Below are 22,988 nucleotides of genomic sequence, written 5' to 3'. Positions count from 1 at the left end.
CAGAAATAGCTACTTGGTACCCAACAGAGAGAGTATCTAAAAGGTGGTTTGGAAAGTATGAACATATTTATTCATTGCTACAATTGGGCCCTTTTCTTTTTTTGTTTGTTTCCACAAAAGTATTAAATGGGTAAGTAATATATAAGCAGCAAAAGTATGTTAAAAAGGAAAACCTGCAATAATTTTCTCTTTTCCTTCAACAGACATACATTGGCAGCGTGGTGATATCAATAAACCCCTACAGATCTCTACCCATTTATACTCCAGAGAAAGTGGAAGAATACAGAAACCGAAACTTCTATGAACTCAGTCCTCACATGTAAGTACAGCAAAGAAATTTTAGTTTTTGTTCTGTCCTGGAACAGATGGTACCAGCTGTCTCTCTCCTCAAAAGATCTGTTGATTAAAGCAACCAAACTGAAAATCACACCACCACTCCCCCAAAATGAATTTTTTATTAGCTCAGCCATATTTTAAAGTGAAGCTAAAATGAGTTACTCTTTTTCTTTCATGCACTTAGGCCCTGGTATGTGCATTTCAGAACATTCCTCCCTAGCTGTTAGCAGTAGCCAGTATTACAGCACTGTGAAGTAAGCAGTCTGTTTTCAAGGAAATCTGTTTTTTTCGAAGTCCAGATGCCTCCTGGAAGCCTCGAGGTCTTAAATCTGTTTGAATCATATAGTGTTACTTTTGGTATCTGAAATTCTTAATGTGGCTTTGTGCAATGCAGGAAAAAAAAAAGCCCTCTCATGATGAATGCAGAAATGTGTTGGATATGTCTGAATGGTAACTGTAGGAAAATTAAAGCTTGGTCGTCTTTTCTCTGTGCTGGGTGGAAATGAGCCCAGAAATTAGGACAGCCAGAGCACCCTAAATGCATAATGCAAACTTTACAAATAAAATAGGATGAATAACAGGACAAGGTGCTGTTTGCAGGTGTGGGTGGTGTGGCTGAGAGTAAGGTACGTGGTCTTCAAGGTCTGCATGTTGCAGTAATCATTTTATCTTGCCAGTTTTAGAGGTGAGGCTGAAGGCAGCTGTTCCTCCCCTCAGTGTGACACTGGGAAGAATTGTTTCCAGCTGGTTATGAGGTTGCACCTGACTCTTCAGCCACAGATTCAGGAGACTGACTTGGTCATTCAGTGGTCAGTGTCTAAACAGGGCCATACATTTATGCATCTTCCTTCAGTGCTAACTTTTAGGTTAAATGAAAATTATGTGTAGAAATTAGTGAACTGATTAATTTTTTGCCTTAACACTTCATCTGTCACTCTCCCAGAAGCATAGTCTGAAATGCAAACAGCTGAATAATCAGATCAAATAAGCTGCTGATAGTTCTTGGACCTCTTGGTTCTAACTCTGGCTAAATTCAGGTTTTCTTTCTTCACTGCTTTTGTTTAGCAAGCCAAATTGCTTGCTAAATTGACACAGTTCCTTGCTAAAAGAACTTTCTGCTCTGCTAATTTTGTTCAGCTGCATAAAATTTGCTGTCATATGATGGAGTATTTTAAAAATGAAACCTGTGAGTTAAAGTTTGTCTGACATTGTGAAAGTCAGTATACGCACTTGGTTAAATCTTGAATCAAGTATGTAGTAATATATTGATCTCCACATTTTTCTGTCTCTCTTGAGAGATTGTTTTTGTGAACAGAAATGGTCAAGAGTCATTCTTGTGTGTATTATGAGAGCCTGAACTTGGTAGAAAAGTATTTCATAAACATAATTAATTACTAGTGACAATAATTGTATGGTCAGGTTCCCACCTCACAGCGAGGACTTCTGGAGCCCAAACACTAGAAATCTACTCTAAGAGTAGGAGACTGAAGTGAGAAAATATTGACTTTTAATTTTTGTAATGAGATCTCAATTGCTTGATAGTAATAGATTTTCCTTGCGAGTTTGGATAGAGTCCCTAGTCAAGGGACTAGTCAAAGTGTAAACCTAATTTGTTTTGGACAGATATGATCTCTTCATAAATTTTCTTTATTTTGTATTGCTTCTGTGTGAGAGTTCTGTCTTCTGACACCTGCTAAGTGGACAAAATATCTTTAAAAATAAAGGATTAGGAAATAATCTTATGGTTTCTATTACTGATACATCATTTCTGAACTGTAGCAATATAAAATGATGTTACTTTAGGGTGACCGTGCTTCCCTTCCCACCTGCCTCTAGATGCTTATGGGAGTTGCAGAATCAAGAGAGTCACTTTTGGCTCTGCTAAAATTGGTAAACTTCTCATCATCTTCAAGAGAGATTTGGGCAGTATTGTAAGTGTATAAAATAAGTGCTGCTGTAGGCTGCTTTATGGCATCTCTGGCAAGCCTAAACCACTTTTCTTCCCCTTTAATGTGGAGTGCCTGGTCCTGTACCTAAGGATTTGTGCTAGCCCAGTTGTCCACTCTGCCAATGTGGAGTTCTGGTCCTTGGGTGCTGGTTAATAGCTCATGAGTGGAGCTTGCAGGGTGGCCCCACAGTCCTGGGCTGTTCACCCACACTGTGCTTGTCAGGACAGACTGGGAACTGAAATGCCAGCTGGGATGGAGCTGGCATCATCCTGTCCTTGCAGCTGACAGCTAATTCTAGGGTTGACTGCTCTGGCTGCAGTAGGCCACTGCTAAAAGCAGGGTGCAGGCGTGTCTAGGGAGGCTCTGCACTTCCACAGGGACCTTGCAATTTTCACAGTGGTTTTTTTTAGTTGCTCAGGAACTTTAATGAGGAGATGCTGTGAGGCAAATTGTAATTTAAGCAGTTTGTTCTGCCACGGGGGTAAAGAACCCCCATTGATTTGTGGAAATATACATACTTAGTTTTCTTTGATGTGTAAATCTCTGTTGAGCCATGGACTCTTCAGAAGAATTGATTGTGGGTAAGACCACTGGGAAAGACTTTTGGCTTCTGTTGTGTAATCCTGAACAAAGTAAAATTCTTGATTGTTTAGAAGGAAACTAATGCATCCAACCTAGAAAGCATGTCTAGAAATAAAATTAGATATAGTGTGTTCCTTATTTCAACATCTCTTTTGTATAAGTAATGTAACTTTGGTACTAGTGCTGGTTAGAAAAATGCAAGCAATTAATTAAAACAAACTTTCCATCAGTGCTTTGGTTAGAGATTGCTATAGAAACCAGGTCAGTATGGCACCAAAACTCTTCCATCTCCTGTTGGTATAACAGGTCAAATTCTTCAACGTCTGCAGTTTTGGAGAGAGCATTCAGGTTTGGGAAGCCCAGGATTTAAGTGTCAGCAACTCTAGAGCAATCTGCCATGGGATGTTCCCACAGGGACAGTTCTGTATGGAAGCTCCTGGAGAGCTAAAATCGTATTTTATTAATTTTCCAGGAGTTTCATGTGAGTTTCTGTCTAGGCTGGAGCTACCTGTGTGTGCCTCGGTGTGATGGGTAAGGAGGGTGTGCTTGAGAATGTCAGCTGTCCCAGGTAAAGAGCAGGCTTGGCCAGCACAGGGAAACAGAAGGAAAAAGAGACAGAAGTTTATCATGCCATGAAGGAAATCCATACCTGTGGGTTTCCTGTTGTGTATGGTCACTGGAGGAAACACTTTAGGGGTTGAAAAATCTCTTCAGGTGTTTTCTTAGCCCTAATCTGAAGGAGGAGGGAGGGAACACCTCGTCCTCTGTTCTGTATTTCCTCAAGAGCGTCTGTGAGAGTGACTGATGCTTTCAGTGACGCCAGTTAATACTTAATTGCAGGGCTTGGACAGAGTTTGTTTTTCTGTTGGTTTGGGTTTTTTTTTTTTTTTTTTTTTTTTTGGTTTGTTTTTTTTTTTTTAAATGAACTCTGGAAACTAGAGTAGGGCCACAGTCACACTTTGAATGGGCAGCCAAACTGAATTGCTGAGAGAGAGTTTCTGGTCAGGTGATTTTGGATAGCATTATAGCTGATAAAGTTTGATCCAAGAGGGTTTTAATAGTTCTTTCCTCCCTGACTGCACTACTGTTGTTGTGGCACCATGTAATAAAAGTGTTATTTTTATAGGTCTCCTGGAATGCTTGTTTTCATAGTCTGTGGCTATTTGCATAGGTGTAATAGGAAGTTTACCAAGCTTTTTAATTGCTGGTTTGTTGTTTTTGTTTTAATGTTGTTAATCTTGCTGGTTTTGTCTTTATCTGCAAGGCAGGATCAAACTTGTCTCTGACTTGGCAGGGCAGAGTATGACATTTCAGTGTTCAAACAGTTTGCTACTTGATTTGTGCAGTTCTTACACTTCTGTTCTGCTCTCTCAGTTGATGTAATTACTCTTTCAGTTGATGTAATTGCTGCTCTGCTTACCTTGTGGCTGAGCAAGTCATGAGAGCAAACCAAGCTGTCCATCTTGCTGTTTTACATTGATTTTCACTGGTGACAAAGGCAGCTGCTGGCATCTTTGAAGTGAATGCAATGGGAAATCAAATGGATTATCATCCCACATATTTGTAACCATCACTTCCCTACCAGTAACAGGTTTGCATTAAGGGCTTGGTGCTTTCTTGAATTTCCTTATTTAACCTTTTCTCCTGGCTACTAGCAGCTCTCCGTCCCTGGCAGGGAAGGTGGCACGTGGCTTTTTGCTCCCCTTTATGGTCTGAGATGCCCTACATGCTTGCTCTGAAAGAATTACAGATTATTTTAAATTGAGGGACAAAGTAAAAGTGGCAGCTGTATTGCTAATGGCCAGCTACATTCAAATAAGAGTTCAGTCCCTGTGCATTGTTTTTGGCTATGCACTGAAGTTTTTAGGGTGACATTAGAAATCTGGAAGTGACTTTTATCAGACACTTACTGAATTCACTTAGACAATTTGCAGTATATTTTATTTACGTACTCTTGGTTCTTTTTAATTGACATTTGTGAAGTTTTCTGAATAGTTTTGCATGTAAAGCTTGCAAGTTTAAACTTAAATTTACACAGGCAACTCTAGAAAACCTGCTTGCCTTTATGTGGGATACAAGCATAAATATACCAATGTGATCCCTCTTAAAATGCAATAACGAGGAACTTTTTAATGTTCCTCATTTAAATTATTGTCATGTAGATAATTATTGGGATAAATCATCCTGTGGATATCTGCAGTTACTCTGATAATGGATACAATTTGCTGTTTTCTTTTCAACTTTTGAGCCAATGTAAATGCTGAATATAGAAGTTGCATTTTTGCTTTTGGCTCCTTTTTTTCTTTTTTCTTTTTTTTTGCTGGTGTTGCAGGATTGGATGTCTTCAGTAGCACCAAGGTTTCAGTAACTCTTTTTCCTCTATGATGTAAAGCAAATATTTTTGTCTGGAGGGTGTGATAAAACTCCCGCTGTGAAGGATAGTTTTTACCTGTATGTAAAAGTAAGATTTTACCCATAGGTAGCAGAGTGGTTAAGATGCATAGTAGTTGTCTTGAAGAAGATGATAGTAGGTTGAGAGCCTGTGACATAGTTATGTCTTGTTCATTGCCCCAGTATGTTTATTTTAACATTTCCATTTCAGTTTGTACTTTCCTAATCTTTATTTCTTTTTCTTGTTTTCTCTTTTTTAACTACCCCGCTGTGGTTTTCTTCACCTTGCAGTATCTGATTTTACAGACGTTTTGTTCTTATTCCTAATAATTCCTGACTTCTCTAGAGACTTGGTCTTTGGACTTGTTCATGTGGCTCAGCAGAGTTTTGCTTTCAGAAGAGATTTATGGCTGAGGGAAGATGCTCACTTCAGAGGTTAGTTGGCATAATTGACCACTGGGCAGGGTGGGAACATCTATGACTGGTGGAAATCATAAATAGCAGTTGGAGAAGACTGAGTACCAAATTGTTAAACCCATACTTGGAGTGAATTGAAAGAAGAAGAGGGGGTGGAGCCCTACTGAGAACCTTGAAGTCTTTTTTTGGTAGGGCTGAGACTAATTATTCTCTTAACCTCTGTAGAGAGGCAGAACTGGATGTGTGTGCCCATGAATGTAAGTCCCTCAAGCATAGAGGTGAAAAGGGGATGGAACATCACCCTTGCTTCAAGAGCCAGAAGGACTTTGTGCCTGAGAAGAGCTTCTTCTCTTGCAGTGCTCCCTCACACCAATCATGGCATGCACAGTTTCCTACATTCTACACTTGGTTGGAGACCTCAGAAGTCCTTCTGAGGAAACAAGAGCTTTGAGGAAGGCAGTTGTGATGTGGCCATACTGAAGTGAATGACCTCTGAAGAGGCATTTTGCCAGTTTGAAGGCTTAGGGTATAAAGCAGGGTTTCTTCCACATACAACAACTAATTTAGCTTTTCCTGAAATTTGAGCAGGGATGTTTTAGTGGGGTTGGATAGCACATAATGCAGCCATCTCACCCCAGTGCTCCAGAGTTGCATATGGTCTTATTGACAAGAACAGTATTTGCTTGTTTGCTGCCCATTTTAGATTGCATGAAATTTTCTAATAATGCAGAATAATACAGGAGCTGATTTATAGCAGGATGTATGGTTGTAAGGAAGCTCCAGAAATGCACACAACACCCAAGAAGTATAAACAGCCTGAAAAAGCAGTGTATTTTTGTTGTGCTCTATTTCGATTTTCAGAATATTCTGGAGTGACATTTAGACTGGATTCCAAAGTTTGGTGGAATGAGCCTTTCTGTTGGGCCTCTAAGTAGCTCAGTCTAAATTAAGAAATAAAAAGGTCCTTTAAATTCTCTTGCATGGCACTGGTGCTGTCATTCTGCTGTTGGTATCCAGGACATGGGATGTCCAGGATGGGAACAGACAGAGCAGAGCTGTAGCAGCAGAGATTTGTGCAGGTGGGCTGGGACTGACTGGGCTGCTTGCACACAGGCTGTGTGGAGCCAGGCTGGATTTCTGTGCTCTTGTGGCATTTAAACACTTTCTAGCCTAAGAATGAGTATATATAGAGTCCTCAGGGGTTATAAAAAGCATCAAGGCAAAACTGCCTCCCAAAATACCCCAGAAGATGGAGAGTTCTGACTGCCTCTGGTCCCACCCTCCCTCTTTCTTGGTCTCTCAGAAGCTGCAGCAGTGTATCCTGCTGTGACAAAAGCATTCAAAAGCACCAGTTCTGCTGGCTCAAGAAGCTTTTGAGTGTCCACAGCCACAGCAGCTGCCACTGCCAGGGGCCCCTCTGTGGGCAGGACCCAGCTGGCTCCAGGAGAGCCTGCTCATCCAGCAGTGCCTCCTCTGGAGAGCTGTCCTAGCCAACACTCACGTGCCTAGTGGGCTTCTGGAAGAAGAGGAATGCAAGAATTTGGGTACCTTTAAAACATTGGGAGTTTGTAAGGGAAGCACTTAACTTGAGATCTGTTCCAGATGCTTCTGTAACTCTATAATTGTTGTCATGGTGTACAAAGGAAAATAATCTTGGAGCATCCTTCATGAATTAACTGCTGGCTTAGAGCCTCAACAAAATAACTGTGTTTTCAGAACTGTTTTCAAATATTTACTCATACCCCTGTACACAACATACTTCACATTTGACTTCAGTCATGTTGGGGATGGAGGGTCAAATGTTTTTGGTTATCTGTGACAATTTCTCTCTCTCTTCCTTTTTTTTTTAATATATTTTTCCCTTGCATGTGAGTGTATTTGTTATAGTCTGTGTTTATTTGTAAGTACAGAAAATTTTGGCTAGGTTATTAGACTGAAGATAATTAAGAAAAAAAAGCAAAAAAACCCCATGCCTGAATATATGTAGGGGATGTGTGTAAATGCTTCAGCAGTCTAAACTAATGGTAACTTTTTTACCAGATCCCATTTCTCTCATTTTCCTGGAACTGGATTATTCTGTCTAGCATTTATATTATGCCATTGATATTTTTGGGACATAAAATACAGAGATTTTTTTAAAACTAATTCACATTGTCACATGAAGTAGAATGTTCAATAGCTTCATTTTTCCTTTCATTAGAATTTTGGGACGTTTTGCACACTGAAACTAATGAGTTGTACTTAAAAAGGAGACACTACTGTGTTGCCTTTCTTAAATGCAGTCTGAAAAGTGAGGACAGGTAGAGGCCCTGTCAAAAAGGAGACAAATCCCATTTTATGCACTGTATATACATGGACCAGAATTTTCATTCTGCCTTTCCTGCACTGGCAGCCCGGTACTCTCTTTAAGGTCTGGGATTTCAAATTGCAAGTAAGAACAGCTGTTGTTCTTTCATTGGAAGTGTCTCATTGTGTTTAATGGTTGTCTTTTTTTCTTTTTTTTTTTTTTTTCCTTTAAGCAATTTAGAGCCCACTAGAAAATGCCCATCTGCTCTGCTAGGAGCCATTGTTGTGATTTTGGATAAAGCATAAACAAGGCTGATGTTTAAAGCCTTAAAGAAGCACTAGTAAAATTTCAGCTTTTGTACCACTGCTAACAGCAGATCACTTCCCATTCAGTCTTTTTATCAGAACCATCATGCAAAAGACTCTGTTTTATTCAACTCTGGGTACAGCATGGTTAATGTAGTTTGGGTTATTAAGGATAAACTTTTTCATGTTAGGAATCAGGAAATACAGTCTTAATATTTACAGTCTAGCACACTGAATAATCTTGTACTTATGTTTTGAATAGATAAGAGAGCTGAGACTCGGATTTACAAACAAAGGTCTGAACTACAAAGTTTAATTGTGGTCATTTCGGTAAATTAGTTTAAATCTGCATTTTTCTTCCATGCAGTTTCCATTTTACATACTGCAGAAATGATTTTTAGTTGCTAAACCTTGTGGAGTTCAAGCTGCAACTGGTCTTAATTACTCCAAGATGATTCTTAGTGAGGATGTATTGAGGATGAGAACAAATATGTGCATTGACATCCTTCTTGAGCATCAGCATTCCAACCAAGGATGTAGATGCAGTAATTGTTACTGGAAACAGTCCACATGGACTGAATTGGAGCCTCATGTTTGCGCAGTCTGAAGGAGCCTTTTCATTTCTTGCTTTGACCATTCATAGCAATATAATTTTGGACATATGTCCACAAATCTCATTCACAAACTTGAGCAAATGGCATTTAATAGACTGGATAGACATGTTAACTCAATGTTGTACCTGAGCTAACAAGCTCTCAGAAGCTCAGATAAGCTTCAGTGCCTACTTTGCCCAGGGGTTCATGGCAGGGACTTTATTTGGAAAGGAGAGCTGGGAGGCAGAAATTTAGTTGTGCAAGCCTTCTTAACTTCTTAACAAACTACTTGGATTGTTAAGAGAACTTAAGAGTTACTCGCAAAATCAAAAAGTATTCAGTAACACCTCTGAGTAGAGTAGCAGCATAACTATGTAATTACATAGCGTTGACATTGCCTTTCAGATGTTTTCCAGATAGGTGAATTACTTTGATTTGCAGTTCTGTCATGTTGTCTCTGATAAACTTGTGGGCAGCAGCATTCTAGCAGAGCCTAGATTTCAAATCTGGTGAAATGTGAAACCAGCTTAGTTTAGCTTACAAATAGCTCTGAGGATGTGAGACTGCTCCTACTGCCCCTCTGCCCCGCTCTGCTGCGACCCCGCCTGCAGGGCTGCGTCCAGCTCGGGGTCCCAGCACGGCAAGGACAGGGACCTGCTGGAAGGACTCCAGATGATCAGAGGGATGGAGCAGCTCTCCTGTGAGGAAGGGCTGAGAGAGATGGGACTGTTTAGCCTGGAGAAGAGAAGGCTTTGGGGTGGCATAATTACAGCCTACCTGAAGGGAGCCCACAACAAAGGTGGAGGGGGACTTCTGGCAAGAGCGTGAAGTGACAATTCAAGGGGAGCTGGCTTCAGACTGAGGGTAGGTTTGGATTGGATATCAGGGAGAAATCCTTTACTGAGAATTTCTCAGTAAATTTTCTCTTTACTGGTGAGAGACTGGAACAGTTGCTCAGAGCAGCTGTGGCTGCCCCATCCCTGGAAATGTTCAGGACCAGGCTGGATGGGGTTTGGAGCAACCTGGTCTAGCAAAGGTGTAGCTGCCCATGACAGAGAGGTTGCAACAACATGATCTTTATGGTCCTTTGCAATTCAGTCCTATGATTCTCTGATTGTATTTCTCCAGTACCATGATATTAATTTGGTGGAATGCTTGGCATTTTTTCTGCTGGCAAACTGTTGCAGTCCACTGGAGTGTTGCTCTAATGCAGGACTGACATCTATTTACCTGTCTTACCAGACAGAGCTATGAAGTCACTCCACAATGTATCTTTTGAGATGTTGCAGCTCTTAGTATGTGCTGCAGGCTGGAGTTTAATTATGCAGGATTATTTCTTTGTGAGGTGAGACCTTTTAAAACATGTCCCTTTCTGTGCAGTGAGTATGTGAAACTGTGCACCACACTTTGCTGTTTTTCTCTCCCCGAGTACTGGAACATGTTTCTTTACTTTAGAATAAAGGAATAGATTTATTTTTCTCTCTTTAGTTAGCAAAGCAGAACAAATTTGTGTGGAAAGCACTGATAGTTCTGCAATAAAATTATTTGCAGTGAGAGAAGTCCCTGCATGAACACATGGTATCAATAAACCCTGCATGGTTCCAAAACTTGACTTGCTGTATCTCTGCTGTCATTGCATCAGGAGGAAATTGCTTATTTCTGCCTTCTGACTTCAGGATGCTTCCTAGGGCTGCAGGAAAAAACCCAGGAATTTCTATTTGCTAAGCAGGAGAATGGTTTTTTTGAGGCAGAGACATGGAACACTATTTGCTAAACATTTTTTCATGTGAAATCATAAGAGCAGTACTCTGCCTTCAATGCTCCAAGAAAAACTCACAACCAGCACAGCCCTATTGTGGTTTCATCTGCGAGATGAGGAAGTCACAGGAGCTTTTGAACAGAGCAAATCAGTGCTCTGCCACTGTCTGGGAAAAGCACACACTGTAAGTCACAAAGATAGAAATCCTATCTATAAATTAAAAAAAGGAGAAAAGCGATTCATAGTATATTCCTGTCTGTATAGGAATAAACAAGTTATAATGATCATTGTTCCTCTAATAGGATTATAGAGTTTTGTCTTCTAAAAAGAAGGGTTTAGTTTTAACAAAACTTAACTGTGGTCTGGGCTTGTTATTTCTGAAATAGCTATGAATAATTTTAAGGGCCCCTTTTTAAGAACTATCTGTGTTTTAAAAATGAGAAATAATTGGTTTGTATTATTTTATTTTGATGGGAAAAGTATTCTTTTTAGCCAGCTAAGACAGGATGAATTACAGTTTTGGGGCTGTTTACTGATAGAATGTTATTCTCATGGTGTAGCAGCATAATCAAGGCATTTCTTGCTCTGTAGGAAAAGATTTAGTTGACGTAAAATTTGGTCGAAGCTGAACTAAACATGTGTGTTTGGCAAGTGAACTTCCCTGTGTTTCATGCACATTCTATATTAGGTACAGAAACTAGTTCATTTTTCTGTAAAAATATTGAGAGCCTCTATATTTCCATGCAGAAAGGGAATGACTGTTTTCTCCTGCTCCTTTTTTCCTCTCTGTCCCAGCAGCCCTTCATTTCCACACACAAGCAAAAGCTCAGAATTGCAATTCAAATCTGCTTTTGCGTAGATGAAACAGTGAACTGGGATTTTAAATAATTTTGTGCCCTCTAGTTAAACTCTGACAGGAGCCAAGCATGGCAAATCAGTTTGCTCCTCTCTTCCCTTTCTGTTCAGCTGTCTGACCCCTTGCTGCTCCATTTGAACCAGGGAAGTGGAATAAATCCCAAATTTTACAAGTTCAGCCTCAGGGACTGGGAAGCTTCAGAAGGTCTGTGGAGGAAAATGAGGAGCTTGCCACCAGCATTTCTGCTGTGCCATGAAGCTGCTTCTCCCCTGGTGTCTGCAGGCTCCTCCAGTGCATTTGGGATGGCAGGTCAGGGAAAAACCTGCAGCCTGTAGTTTTGGAGTAAGAACACAGAGTGTAAGGACTTGGCTGGTTTAGGCAGTCATTAAATCAAGCATGTGATTGCTGATTCATCCTCGCAAATAAACATCTAATTAAATCTGACTTTTGATGAAACAATAGAAAACACTTCCTGTACTTCCCTTCAGGGATATCATAGCCCCATAAAATTATTGGTTTTGTGAACAGAAATGCCTTTTCCCTCAAGAAACCTGCAATCTTTGCAGTGCAGGTGAGAGCAGACTGACTTGGAGTAGGTGTGTGGGAGGCCTGTCCGTGCCCTGTGTGACTGTGCAGGAGCTGGTGTCTGCCTTGGGTAACAGCCTGGTCTTTGGGGTCAGAGAGTGCTGGGGTGACAGAGTTATCTGGTTAGCGCTGTGGGACTGGGACTTACTGGTTGCTGCTGGGCTGAACCCCAGAGTTTTAGTATGGGTGAGGAGGTGATGGTTATATGCCATCCAACTGCCTGATGCAATTTCAAGTCAAGAGGGAATCCAAGCCAAGCTGCTCTTCTGTAAAGCAAGGAGATACTTGCTTCCCTGCCCCACCTCAATTTATGTGTATTTTCACTTCAATGCCATGAACCTGCTCCAAATAGGAGTGTGCTATTTTAGTTCCCTTCTTTAGGCAAAGCCACGAGTCCTGTTTGTGTGCAGCTGCAGGTGTTTATGGTGGGTACAGCTGGCACTGGCCCATGTCAGCTCAGTTTGCTGTGCCCTGGAGCACCCAGCTCAACCTGGTCTTCCATGGAAAACATGTCAGGGGGACAGGGATGGGCCTGTGGGCTTGGTTATCTGCAGTACCAGGGCTCTGCCTGCTGCTCCCTATGTTCCTTGGAGGAGCCAGCCTTGGGCCGTGCCCATTACTCTCCTCTCCTCACGGGCTGCTGGGTGTGTCTCACTGCCAGCTGACAGGACTGAGCTGTGGGATGGCATGTGGCCATGCTTGCTAAAAATCAGAGAGAGAGAGTAGTCTGGATTGGCAAGAGGCATGGTCATCCTCAGCTACAGAGATCCTGTTTTGCACTTGTTGAAGGAAAATAAGGCAACAGCTGGGTCACAGGCTCCTGGTAAAAGGCACTTCTTGTTTTCCATCACATTAACGTGACCTCTAAGAATATGTCTTAGATGTTGTTGAAATAGGCAGAAAATCAATGGCTGCATTCTTGGCTTTTCTGTACAGTGCTGGGGAAATATTGCTGTTGGTTGAAAAAACTTTTTTTTTTCTTTTTACTTATAGTAAAAGGAAGTGATCAAAACTGATAAAGCCTCCCTTAGAGTGGAAACATGTACCATCCTGTGAGAGGGAAAAGGACCAGGCTTTGGTGAGCTGGGTGGCTGTGCAGGCACAGTATTTTCAAAGAAGTATTGTCTGAACCTCTCTATAGGGAGGTTTTGGAGTTGAAGTTCGTTAAACACATCTTAAATCTGCCTCAGTCTGAGACAAGATTTTCAGCAAGAGCTTTTTTCTTTTTGCCCAGACCTCAGATTATTGGTCTGAGACAAATCTTCTGCTAAACCTGAAGTATGTATATGAGCATCAGAGGTTATATTATATTCCCAGTCTATCAGAAAATAAATCTCCCTGGCTTAATATTAGCCTGTGTACTGAAGTGTCTTACTCATGAAAATTGAATGGCTTTGTCCTCTTCCCCCCTCCCTTTTTCTATGTCCCTTCCCTTCTGTAAATGACTGCTGCTTCTTACAAATCAAATGATTTGCACAGCTTTGGGCTTTATTCTGCATCTAATAATGTCACACTGGTTCATGTGAATAGCAAAGTGGGGAGGGTGCAGGAGGTGCCCTTCTGCTGAGTGTATTACAACACAGTGTTGTTGATAAAACAGGTTTCTGTGCTCACCAGGAAAATGAAAATGGAGGATATGAATGGGAGCAAAGGCTTTCCATCTGTCTTAGCACACCTCTTTATCCTGGTGTTTAAATTAGTTGTATTTTATCCCCTGATTGGCATTTTTGAAAGAGCAGCTGCTTGCCTGTGAAGGTCCATCCTAGCTGATGCTCCATCAATTCAGCTGTTACTTTATTCATCCAGTGGCAGGCTAATCAACCTTTTCTTTTCAAGTGTGTCAAAGTGCTGAACATGAGACAGTTTGTAATTATGGAAAATGGGAGTACACTTTTTATCCTTAGGGCAATTAAATGATTCTACACTATGAGCTAATACTATAAATAATCTCTTACAGTTGTTTTTCCTGAATGGTGAATTTTCCACTGAGCTTCAATGGGTGGGGGAATATATATATATAGCAAATAGTGGTGATTTACAACATAAAGCCTCAAAGCACTATATAAAATCTGCTTTGACTCTTCCTAGCTCAGGTTGTTAGAATTTTTATACTGAAACAAACTGTAATTCTGATGTTTTCCCACTGCATGTCATGAGAGGAAGAAATTATTTCTTTGCTGTTACCCTGAACACTTCTATGCATTTAGAAAGAGAAGGATGGAAATTAAATGATGCTCTTAAGTAAACTTGAAGTAACTACATTACATTTTATGTAAAATTTATATTAAAAGTGCATGCACAATTTACATATTACTGCTGTTCTTTTTAGTCTAGCATGGTATATAGTTTTTGATAAGGACTGGCCTTTAGCATCCCTGGTGTGCTTAGACATGTTTGGGCAGAAATGAACCCTGGTAGCAGGACTCTGCTTCATGAGGAATTGGAACAGTCAAGAAAAGAGGTTTTCCTCATTTCCTTTGAAAGCAGCAAACAAGTTGTCAGCCAATAGCCAAGATTAAGCAATAGATGTTCTGACATGGGGACCAAGGATCTCTGAATCAAAGCAACAGCTGGTGAATAAATGAATTGACTCTATTAGTGCATGAGAAGAGCAATTGGAGAGAATTTTAAATAGTGTTAACAAGTTACTTTTAATTGAGAATGCTAAGGAAAATGAAAGGAAGTGTAAAAATGATACCACAAATAAGTACTGGTATCTGGCAAATACTGACCCTGGTTGGGCTTACAGGAAAAAGGTGGTAGAAAAGCTGCTCCTGTGCAGTGAATTTCTGACTTATAAGAATGAAATTTTGATGGCTTTTGTAATTGTGGGTGCAAGCTGGAGTGTTCAAATGCTGCACTTGCTGCTTGTTTCAGAGTGAGTGGGTGGGATCCTGGCTCCTGTCTCTTCCTGACCCCAGATTACTGTTTAAGCAGAGATGCTGTTGAGATCTTGAAAATTGCCAGAGCCCTTTGGAAGTTTCCCTTGGAGGGCTGTGCTGTTTCCCTTTGTGCAGTTTTTGGGTTAGGACTTTGTGACAGATCTGGCCATCTGGAGCTGGTGGCTGAAGAGGCCGTGCTATAAAGCAGCAGAGCCTTCTTCCTGAGCTAGGTGTGGGCGGCGTTTCGGTTTCAAGTTGCTGCTATACTTAAGTCTGAGCTAAAAGAGAGCTCCAGCAAATATTTCTGTGTTTGTTGTGGTGAGAGGATGTCATCTTCCTCCATGAAAACCTAAAAATCAAAGCAGAGCTTATTATAAGGTATGGTAACTGACACTGCTGACGCACTCATCAGCTAATTCGGAACACATGGTTTATAACTGCTTTTTAAACTATTCTGAAATTTTACTTAGGCTCTGTAATTGTGTGGTGGCTCGAAGAGTGGTATATGGTTTAAATCCATGGTTGCAAATGTTGGCTGTACAGAGCTATGTCTCTTCATGTTGCTAAAAGGAAAAGGCAGGCTAGGATTCTTTGTGGTCTATAGACCATTAATATGTGTTAAACTTAAACAACCTTAAATGACATTTAAAAAATAGGCAATAGCATGAAATTCTATTATTTTTATCAGCTGGAGTTTGAACTTAAAGAACTCAAAGTTTGAACTAAAACACTCAAAGTTTGTTTTTGTTTGGGTTTTCTGTTACTGTAAAGATTATTATAGATGTTGATAATAGAGAGGAAGGACTGTGAGGTGTAATATTGTGTCATGAAAGTCAACATGACATCTGAATAGATGTATCTTTTTCTTTAAGATTAAGATCTTTGTTCAGACTGACATAAATGTGCTATTGCTCTTTTGCAGTGCCAGAAAGACAAGCCATAGTTGTTTAAAAAGACTCTTGGTTATTCCTCCTCCAATTGGATTGTTGGAACAGTGGTTGAAACATTAGTGGTAGATTTTAGAAAACTTCTACTGGGTTACTTCTGATAAGTACTTGTGCAAAACTTCTTTTAAAATGAGTTGACTTATTTTTTCTTTTGTCTGTAATAGATAATATTTGATACCCTGGTGGGGTATTAGGCTTTGTGGGTTGTGTAAATTAGAAAAAATGGCAGCAAATCTCTGACTAGATTGGATTAAACCAGAACTGGATGAAATTCCCCTCTCTCCTCCAACTTCAGAAACCTCATTGCAGTATTAGGCTCTCAGTTTTTCTGTGGAGGAAGGACAAAAAGCATTATTTGGTCTTTAACTATGCAGTGCAGGCAGAGTTAATAAATCTATCAAGCAGTAAAATAGATTTTGACAGGGGCTGTTGAGAAACTTAAATTCAGTGTATTAGAAAAGATGAATGGGTACTAAGCTGATTAACTTGTAACTCAGTATATCAACAGAGAATATTTCCTCTGTTCTTGATGCTGATTTCATTTTCCAGTGTGAAACTACTGCCAAAAAAGTTGTTTCAAAAGTGAAAAACTTGATGGCCACGATTGTTTGAAGGACAAGAGGCACAGAATGAGCCATCCAGTCTGTAAATTTGAAAAGCGTCTCAGAGTTTTATCTCCTTGCTGAAAGACAGTTTCCCTTAGTATTGTTAAAGCTTGTCTCATGTGGCCCATGAATGCTCAGTGAAGTTTATTTATTTCATCTTCATCCTGTTGCTTTTAATTTTTTTCTTTAAGAAAAGGAAGGTAGTGCTGGAATAAGTTTTTCTGAGTGCTGTTGTGCTTTTCAAACTGCAAGTATATCTGCAGCAACATTCAACAAATATTATTAATTTCCTAAATATGTCCTCTAACAGAGTCTGGTAAAGTGTTATTGCTACTGTAGTTTGGATTCCAAATAGTAAAATGGGTGCCAGAAATTGTGTCATGGTCTCTCAGCAGCAACAGCAGCAGAATATTTTATATTTTTTTGCTAGTTTTCCAGCATGTTGGCCACATCACAATGTGACTTTGTTGTAATGCTAAAAACATTACAGCCTGCTACTCTCTTGTAAACACATTTTCACCTCCAGCTGAACTGCTGAGTTCAAATGCTTCAATCAGCACAGCAGTACGAAGGTTTGAGAGCTCAGCCCTGCTCGAGTTCCGCGGGATGTGTATCCAAAGGAGTCTTTGATCACGGGTGTTAGGGGATGGTCCAGCCATCTGTGCAGAGAGGAGAATTGTAATTTAGCTAAAGCCTTGGACAAAGCAGGCTGGAGAAAAGCAGTGAGAGGTGGAGCCCTGGGCGGGCGGTGGGGCTGGGCAGGCAGATGTGCTGCAGGAGAGAAAATGGGAGGGACACAAAGTTGGGGAAACATGGCCTGAGCATCCTTGGCAGGCCCTGGAGAGGGAGGGAGGGTGTTAGTGCTTAGGAGCAAAGGAGCTCTGAGGTGTTTCATTTCCCCATTTTCCAGGTTGTTCAGAATGCCCTCACTTGGTTGCCTGGGTCTCTTGATGGGCTGGTAAAACGATGTGACCATAAAGCCAAACAGGCAAACAAAACCAAAACCCAAATAAGCAAATGTGAGATGAATCTAATACAGGTGAGGGATGAGGAAGTAGAAAAACAGTGTTGCACATGCACCTGATGATAAAGTGGAGACAACATGTCATGCTGTTCATATACTTTTTGGGGGAGAGAAGCCTGAAGCTCAGGGACAGTGGTAGTAATAAGTATGGACTAATCTTAGTAGATGTAGGTTTAATATTTGAAGCTTTCAAACTGCAGCAGTAGGAGGCTCTAGACATGGCCCTGTGTGGCTCTCACTGCCTGCATCGTGCTGTTCCTGCTTCCCATCACTGGTGTCATGACAAAGAGCTTGCTCTTCTATAAAGGAGCTGTGGTTGCCTGTGAAAAAAAAGCACCCTGTAGCTGTGTTGTCCAAAACAAACACTTGATCCGTTTGCTGTTATCAGCTGAATGTGAAGCTCCTGAACTGTTGTAGAATAAAGAATCAAGTTTCTAAAAAGTGCATTGAACCTGCAATGATCCTGCATCTTATGTTGACCTGAGAGTTAATTTCTGTTTTTCATACGTGGTTTGTTTGCTGTAAATAATAAACAATATCCACGTTTGGAGCTATATAAACAGTAAATATTTTACTAGATGCAGTAATCTAACAAAACTCTTGGTCTGTTGAACAGCTGTTTATTTTGTGTAAAAATATGCTGTGTTTGGATATCATCTTTTTTCTTTAATTGGGTTAGGCGTTTGTGCCTTTTTATTTGGATTTTGCTTTTATGTTATTTTTCAAATGCTATTTAAGTTCTTCCAAGAGAGAAAATCTTAATTTCCAGAGTACTTCATTCCATTAATTGAAAAATGCAGTTGAAAGAAAAATCTTTGTTCTGTCTCAAAGTTACTACTAAAGAAAACTAAATATAAGTCAACTATCTGCACTTCTCCAAAGTATATGTTGCTGCATGGCAGCAGAGCACATCTGGATTCAAATTGCAGCCCAGGAGTTTTCAGGGTCATGATATTCTGAGCTCCAGGAAAAGACATTTTCAGTGCAGGAAATCTGTTGGTTCTTATTATATACTTCAGGTTCCCTATGTGACATCACACTTACTGGGTTAAGAACACAGTTAGTGGGAAATAATTCTGCATATTCATACACAAGTCCAGCTGTACCCAAAGGCTTAAAATTCTCAGGGTTTTATAAGGCGATGAGATTTCTTCTTACTGAGTAGCAACTGTGGCTTATGGTGTAATTATTGCTCAGGGTTGTCCTCTTTCCTTTATCTTACAGACATCTCAGACAAACCATGCCCTGATGTTGCATTGACATTTTTTCAGTGGAGAATATGACATTTTGTTCAATGAAAAAAAATAGTTACACTTCCCTAAAATTCTGTTATTTTGTTTTTACTTTATTGTCTTAGGAAAATTTCAGGATTATCTTTGCTTGTTCCTGAAGGAGGTCTAAGTAAGCCTCTGAGTAAAAGTACCCATTTTGCTTCTGAGTGTCTTTATGTTCTGAAGAGATGCTTCACCACTTATGGAACATTAGCACTTGGAGAATTTTGGGGTTATTTTGTTGGTTTTTTTTTCTTCTTCCCGGGTGTGTGAAGGACAGATTGTAATTATTGTCAGTATTTGGTAGTTTGGGGATTTTTTTCTAATTCTCTATTGTCTCTTTCTTTCTTTGCAGCTTTGCTCTGTCTGATGAAGCCTACAGGTCTTTAAGGGACCAAGACAAAGACCAATGCATCCTTATCACAGGAGAGAGTGGAGCTGGGAAAACAGGTAAGGAGCAGTTAGAATCTGATTAAAAATCATTTAGGGTTGTTCAGAGTCTTGAAAAGGGAAGCTGGAGTTGGTAAGAGTTAAGAGATGTCAGTAAATCTTTGTGTCTGGCCACTGCAGAAAGTGAGTGCTGCCACTTGTTGCTGCAGCAGTGAACTCACATAAAATAATGTTTTTACACACTCTGACCACGTTGAAGTCCATGTCAGTACATGTTAGTGCAGTGTCCTCATCAGTATCCAGAGCTGCACCAAAGTCAAGCTGACTTGTCACAGAGTTTTGCAAGGGCCAGAAAATATTTAGGCTGGCCTGGTGGGAAACTTGAAGACATGGAAAACTGAATGCTCTGAGTTTTCTATATTTGATACTTCCACTTGTCTCTCAATAAATACATGTCTTTAAAAACTGGATTATACTATTTATCTAAGGAAAAGAAATAACTGTAACTGATTACTTTGGAAATTTTATCAGCCTTTTGCACACTGTGCTCAGCTACAGTGCTGAGACTGGTTTGTGTGCCAGAACACTGAGTTTCTTAGGCAAAGCTGACAATTCCTTGAAAATGACTGCTGGTTTTTAAACTGGAAGGTTAGAAACCAAGAGAGGATTGCATAACTACAGTGCATTTTAGGTAGACCTTAAAGAAAGAAGCCAGTTATTTCCAAGATAGGAATTTAAAACAGAGGTGATTTGCAAGAGAGACAGCGGGTAGGAAGGCATACATCTGTTTCCAAGTAATTTGAGAGATTTTTCCCTTGCATCTGAGAATATGTAGGGCTTTGTGTGCTTATTCTGAGCAAGACTCAAAGTAGGCAACAAGAAGTTGCTTTCCAAGACTTTGGAAACATATAAAAGTGTATAAAGTGTGGTCATCATCTTTAGTGCTCTTAGATTAGTGGCATGTAATTGAGAAGCCTTGAAGTCTTGCAATATAATCCTTATTTACACTTCAATGTCAGGAAATCGTGTTCAGTAGAGTGTAGTTTAAAAAACTCAAGTTCTTATTAATATGACTCTTTGAGGTTCTGTCAAGAAGTTCAGATTTTAGCAAAGAGTCCTAGACAGGTAGTGTTTAATGTCTTGATTTCCTCACAAACTGTGAATTATCAAGCACCTCATACTATTGAGGCACACATATTATTGCTTTATTAATTTGAAAGGTGAATCAGAGGTTGAGTTGTTTAACTTCTCTGTATGTAAATAGATTTGTATAGAGGCGTTGAGGGTACTGTAATTTTTATAGCCATATAGGAAATAATATGAATTTTTCCTTTTTTATAAAGTTAAGTACCAAATAGGAGGTGGAGAGGGCAGGAAGTTCCTGGAGTTAAGGAAACAAACTTCTTACTACAGATACACTCTACAACTGTGTTTTAAATTTTTGGTAGCCACAATATTTGACATTTTTGCCCTGGAAGAACTGAAATTGAACTGTCATCAGTAGAGCCTTTTTATTTATTTCCAATTTTTTCCGTGTTTCTCTGCATGTTTTTCATGCTAACTGATAGTAACTTTGGGCAAGAAAACATGATGCATCACCAGACTAAGGGATGTCTCTAAATGTTTTTAAATTTTGGGGTAATAACTCCCTTCCTGATGTCTTTCTTGGGCCAGAGTTCCTAATGAGAGAAAGGGCCTTTATTTTCTTTTGCTGATATTGAAAGCCTGTACTGAAGTCATTGTGTGTAAACTATTATAATAGCTTTTTTTGCTGCTTCAGTGCATGTTTCTCTCAGTGACTGAGTGCCTGTGCTTAAAGATGTTGACTGTTTTAGGAAATATTTTAAATTAAATAATTGGGTAGTTCCAATCTTTGAAGGGAACAGAGTCAAAAACGAGAGCTGGGTTTGAGGCACAAATAAAGGAGATGGGAGCCTTCTGAACATACCTATAATTTTGGCTCCTTTCTTGCTTCCTATGTGGGAGGTCTTCTCATTTTCCTCTACACATGGGATAGTAATATAATGCTAACAAACAAATTTGGTTAAATAGGAAAAATCAAAATGCAGGGGATAACGTCTCATCTGTCAGTTCTTTCCTGAAATGAGACACTGAAGTTTCTAACAGATCTCTGAAGATCTGTTACAAATGTAATGATTTTTTTTATGACCACAGTCTGGAATTGATAGGGTTTCCAGCTGTTAGTAATTACATTATATATCAGCCAGTATTGCCTGAAATTTCACTATCTTGCATTGTAGTAACCATCACAGACTCTCTTTATAAACCAAATCATTTTCCAGCTGCTTTTTCCTGACTAGCAAAAATGGAAAGGTTGGATAAATTATCTAATATTTGTTTCTATCATGGGTGATTGACACTCATTTGAACTCAGCTTTGAGAATCCAAAAATTGTTCCAAACTTTCTTAAAATCAACTCCAAACTAGTTTTATTGTTTAAATGAATGCCTCACTTTTTCTGTTGGTTTTACTTTCAAAGAGACTGCAGCACTTTATGTGATGTTGCAGTTACTCAGTTGCTTGTAGATTAGAGCTGTAATTACAAGTGTGTAAGTGTTGTATGTTTGCACTTGTGTATCTGCTGATATAAACTGATTGAATTTTGTGTCTTGAAACTGCCTGGGCCTGTTTATTTTCAGGCTAGATTAAAACATTTCCAGTGTGTCAGCAGGGGATAATGTTCTTTCCTTTCAGAATGCCTCTTACTGAAGCTAAATGAAGAAGGAGCAGGTAATGTGCTGAATCCAGTGGTGGCTTTTTTTTAGCTTGGGTAGAGGCTCTAGGTATTTAAATCAAGAGAATTGCTGATGTAATGCCATGGGTCTCAGAGCAGGGCATGCTCCTTCTGCATTTCCAGATGGTACAACAGTGCAGGAGAAAACTGGAATGAATGTGCTCACAGTTTCTGTCTGGCATTGAGAAAATGTGATGGAGATTTAGTCTGTAAAATCATGTTACAGCCTTTTTGCCAATGCTTATCACTATTTTATTTGGCTCTCCCCCACAGAGGCAAGCAAACTTGTCATGTCATATGTGGCTGCTGTGTGTGGAAAAGGGGCAGAGGTTAATCAAGTAAAAGAACAACTTTTGCAGTCAAATCCAGTCCTTGAAGGTAAGAATTTCACAGAGTATGTGCCAGCATATTACCTGTGTGTGCACTGGTGTTCCAGCTGAGCTGGTTTGGATAACTCTGATGCTTCATTGTTATTTGGTGTCCAAAACCATAGGAGATGCTTTATGTGAATACATCTGCAGGATTTTCTTCAGTGGTGTGTATGCTTTCTTTTCTTCTTCTGAGAAGAAGATGGTTTTCCTCATGCAGGAAGAGCTCAGGAAGTTAGCTCATACTTCCCAGCCTCCTCCTGCTGCTCTCAGGGGGGCTTACACTTTCTTAACCCTGCCTTGATGATGCTTGTCTGTATCAAAAGACTTGACTTCAGTCCCTCTGATTCATTTCCTTTCAAATCATATTATTATAGTCTCTAGTAAACAAACAAGCTCTGTAAGACATTATTTCTCTTTTAGGGAAAAAAAAAAAAAAAAAAAGGAAGGGTGAAGAAATGGATCTTAGGAAAAACTAAGTCAATCCATATGCATGCCTGTTGTTCCCTGAGACTTGTTTCTTGGGTCTGGTGACTGTTGGCCTGTTCTTCCTGACAACTGCCATTCCTGCTTTCCCATGAAAGACTTATTTTTTTTAATTAGTCATTTTAATTTAAACATGTTGGCTGCCAGAAACAGGATCTCCTCTTTTTTTTTTCCCCCTGGAGATAGGATGTATGATCCTC

General features: G+C 39.9%; 1 protein-coding gene across 10 annotated transcripts in view; it reads left to right on the top strand.

Annotated features, from left to right (window-relative positions):
• MYO1B (myosin IB) overlaps positions 1 to 22,988 on the top strand; it is a 107,162-nt gene that overhangs the window by 29,676 nt on the left and 54,498 nt on the right. For all 10 annotated transcript variants that reach the window (XM_077785145.2, XM_021531372.3, XM_021531370.3 and 7 more), the window contains 3 exons: positions 204 to 319; positions 19,145 to 19,239; positions 22,208 to 22,312. In XM_077785145.2, coding sequence (XP_077641271.1) covers positions 204 to 319; positions 19,145 to 19,239; positions 22,208 to 22,312 — 316 coding nt within the window. The remainder of the gene's footprint in view (positions 1 to 203; positions 320 to 19,144; positions 19,240 to 22,207; positions 22,313 to 22,988) is intronic.

Source organism: Lonchura striata, chromosome 7 (assembly GCF_050655825.1).
Source record: "Lonchura striata isolate lonStrDom1 chromosome 7, ASM5065582v1, whole genome shotgun sequence".
Taxonomy (NCBI): Eukaryota; Metazoa; Chordata; class Aves; order Passeriformes; family Estrildidae; genus Lonchura; species Lonchura striata.
The sequence above is the reverse complement of the archived record's forward strand: the minus strand, read 5'-3'. Positions and strand labels throughout refer to the sequence as shown.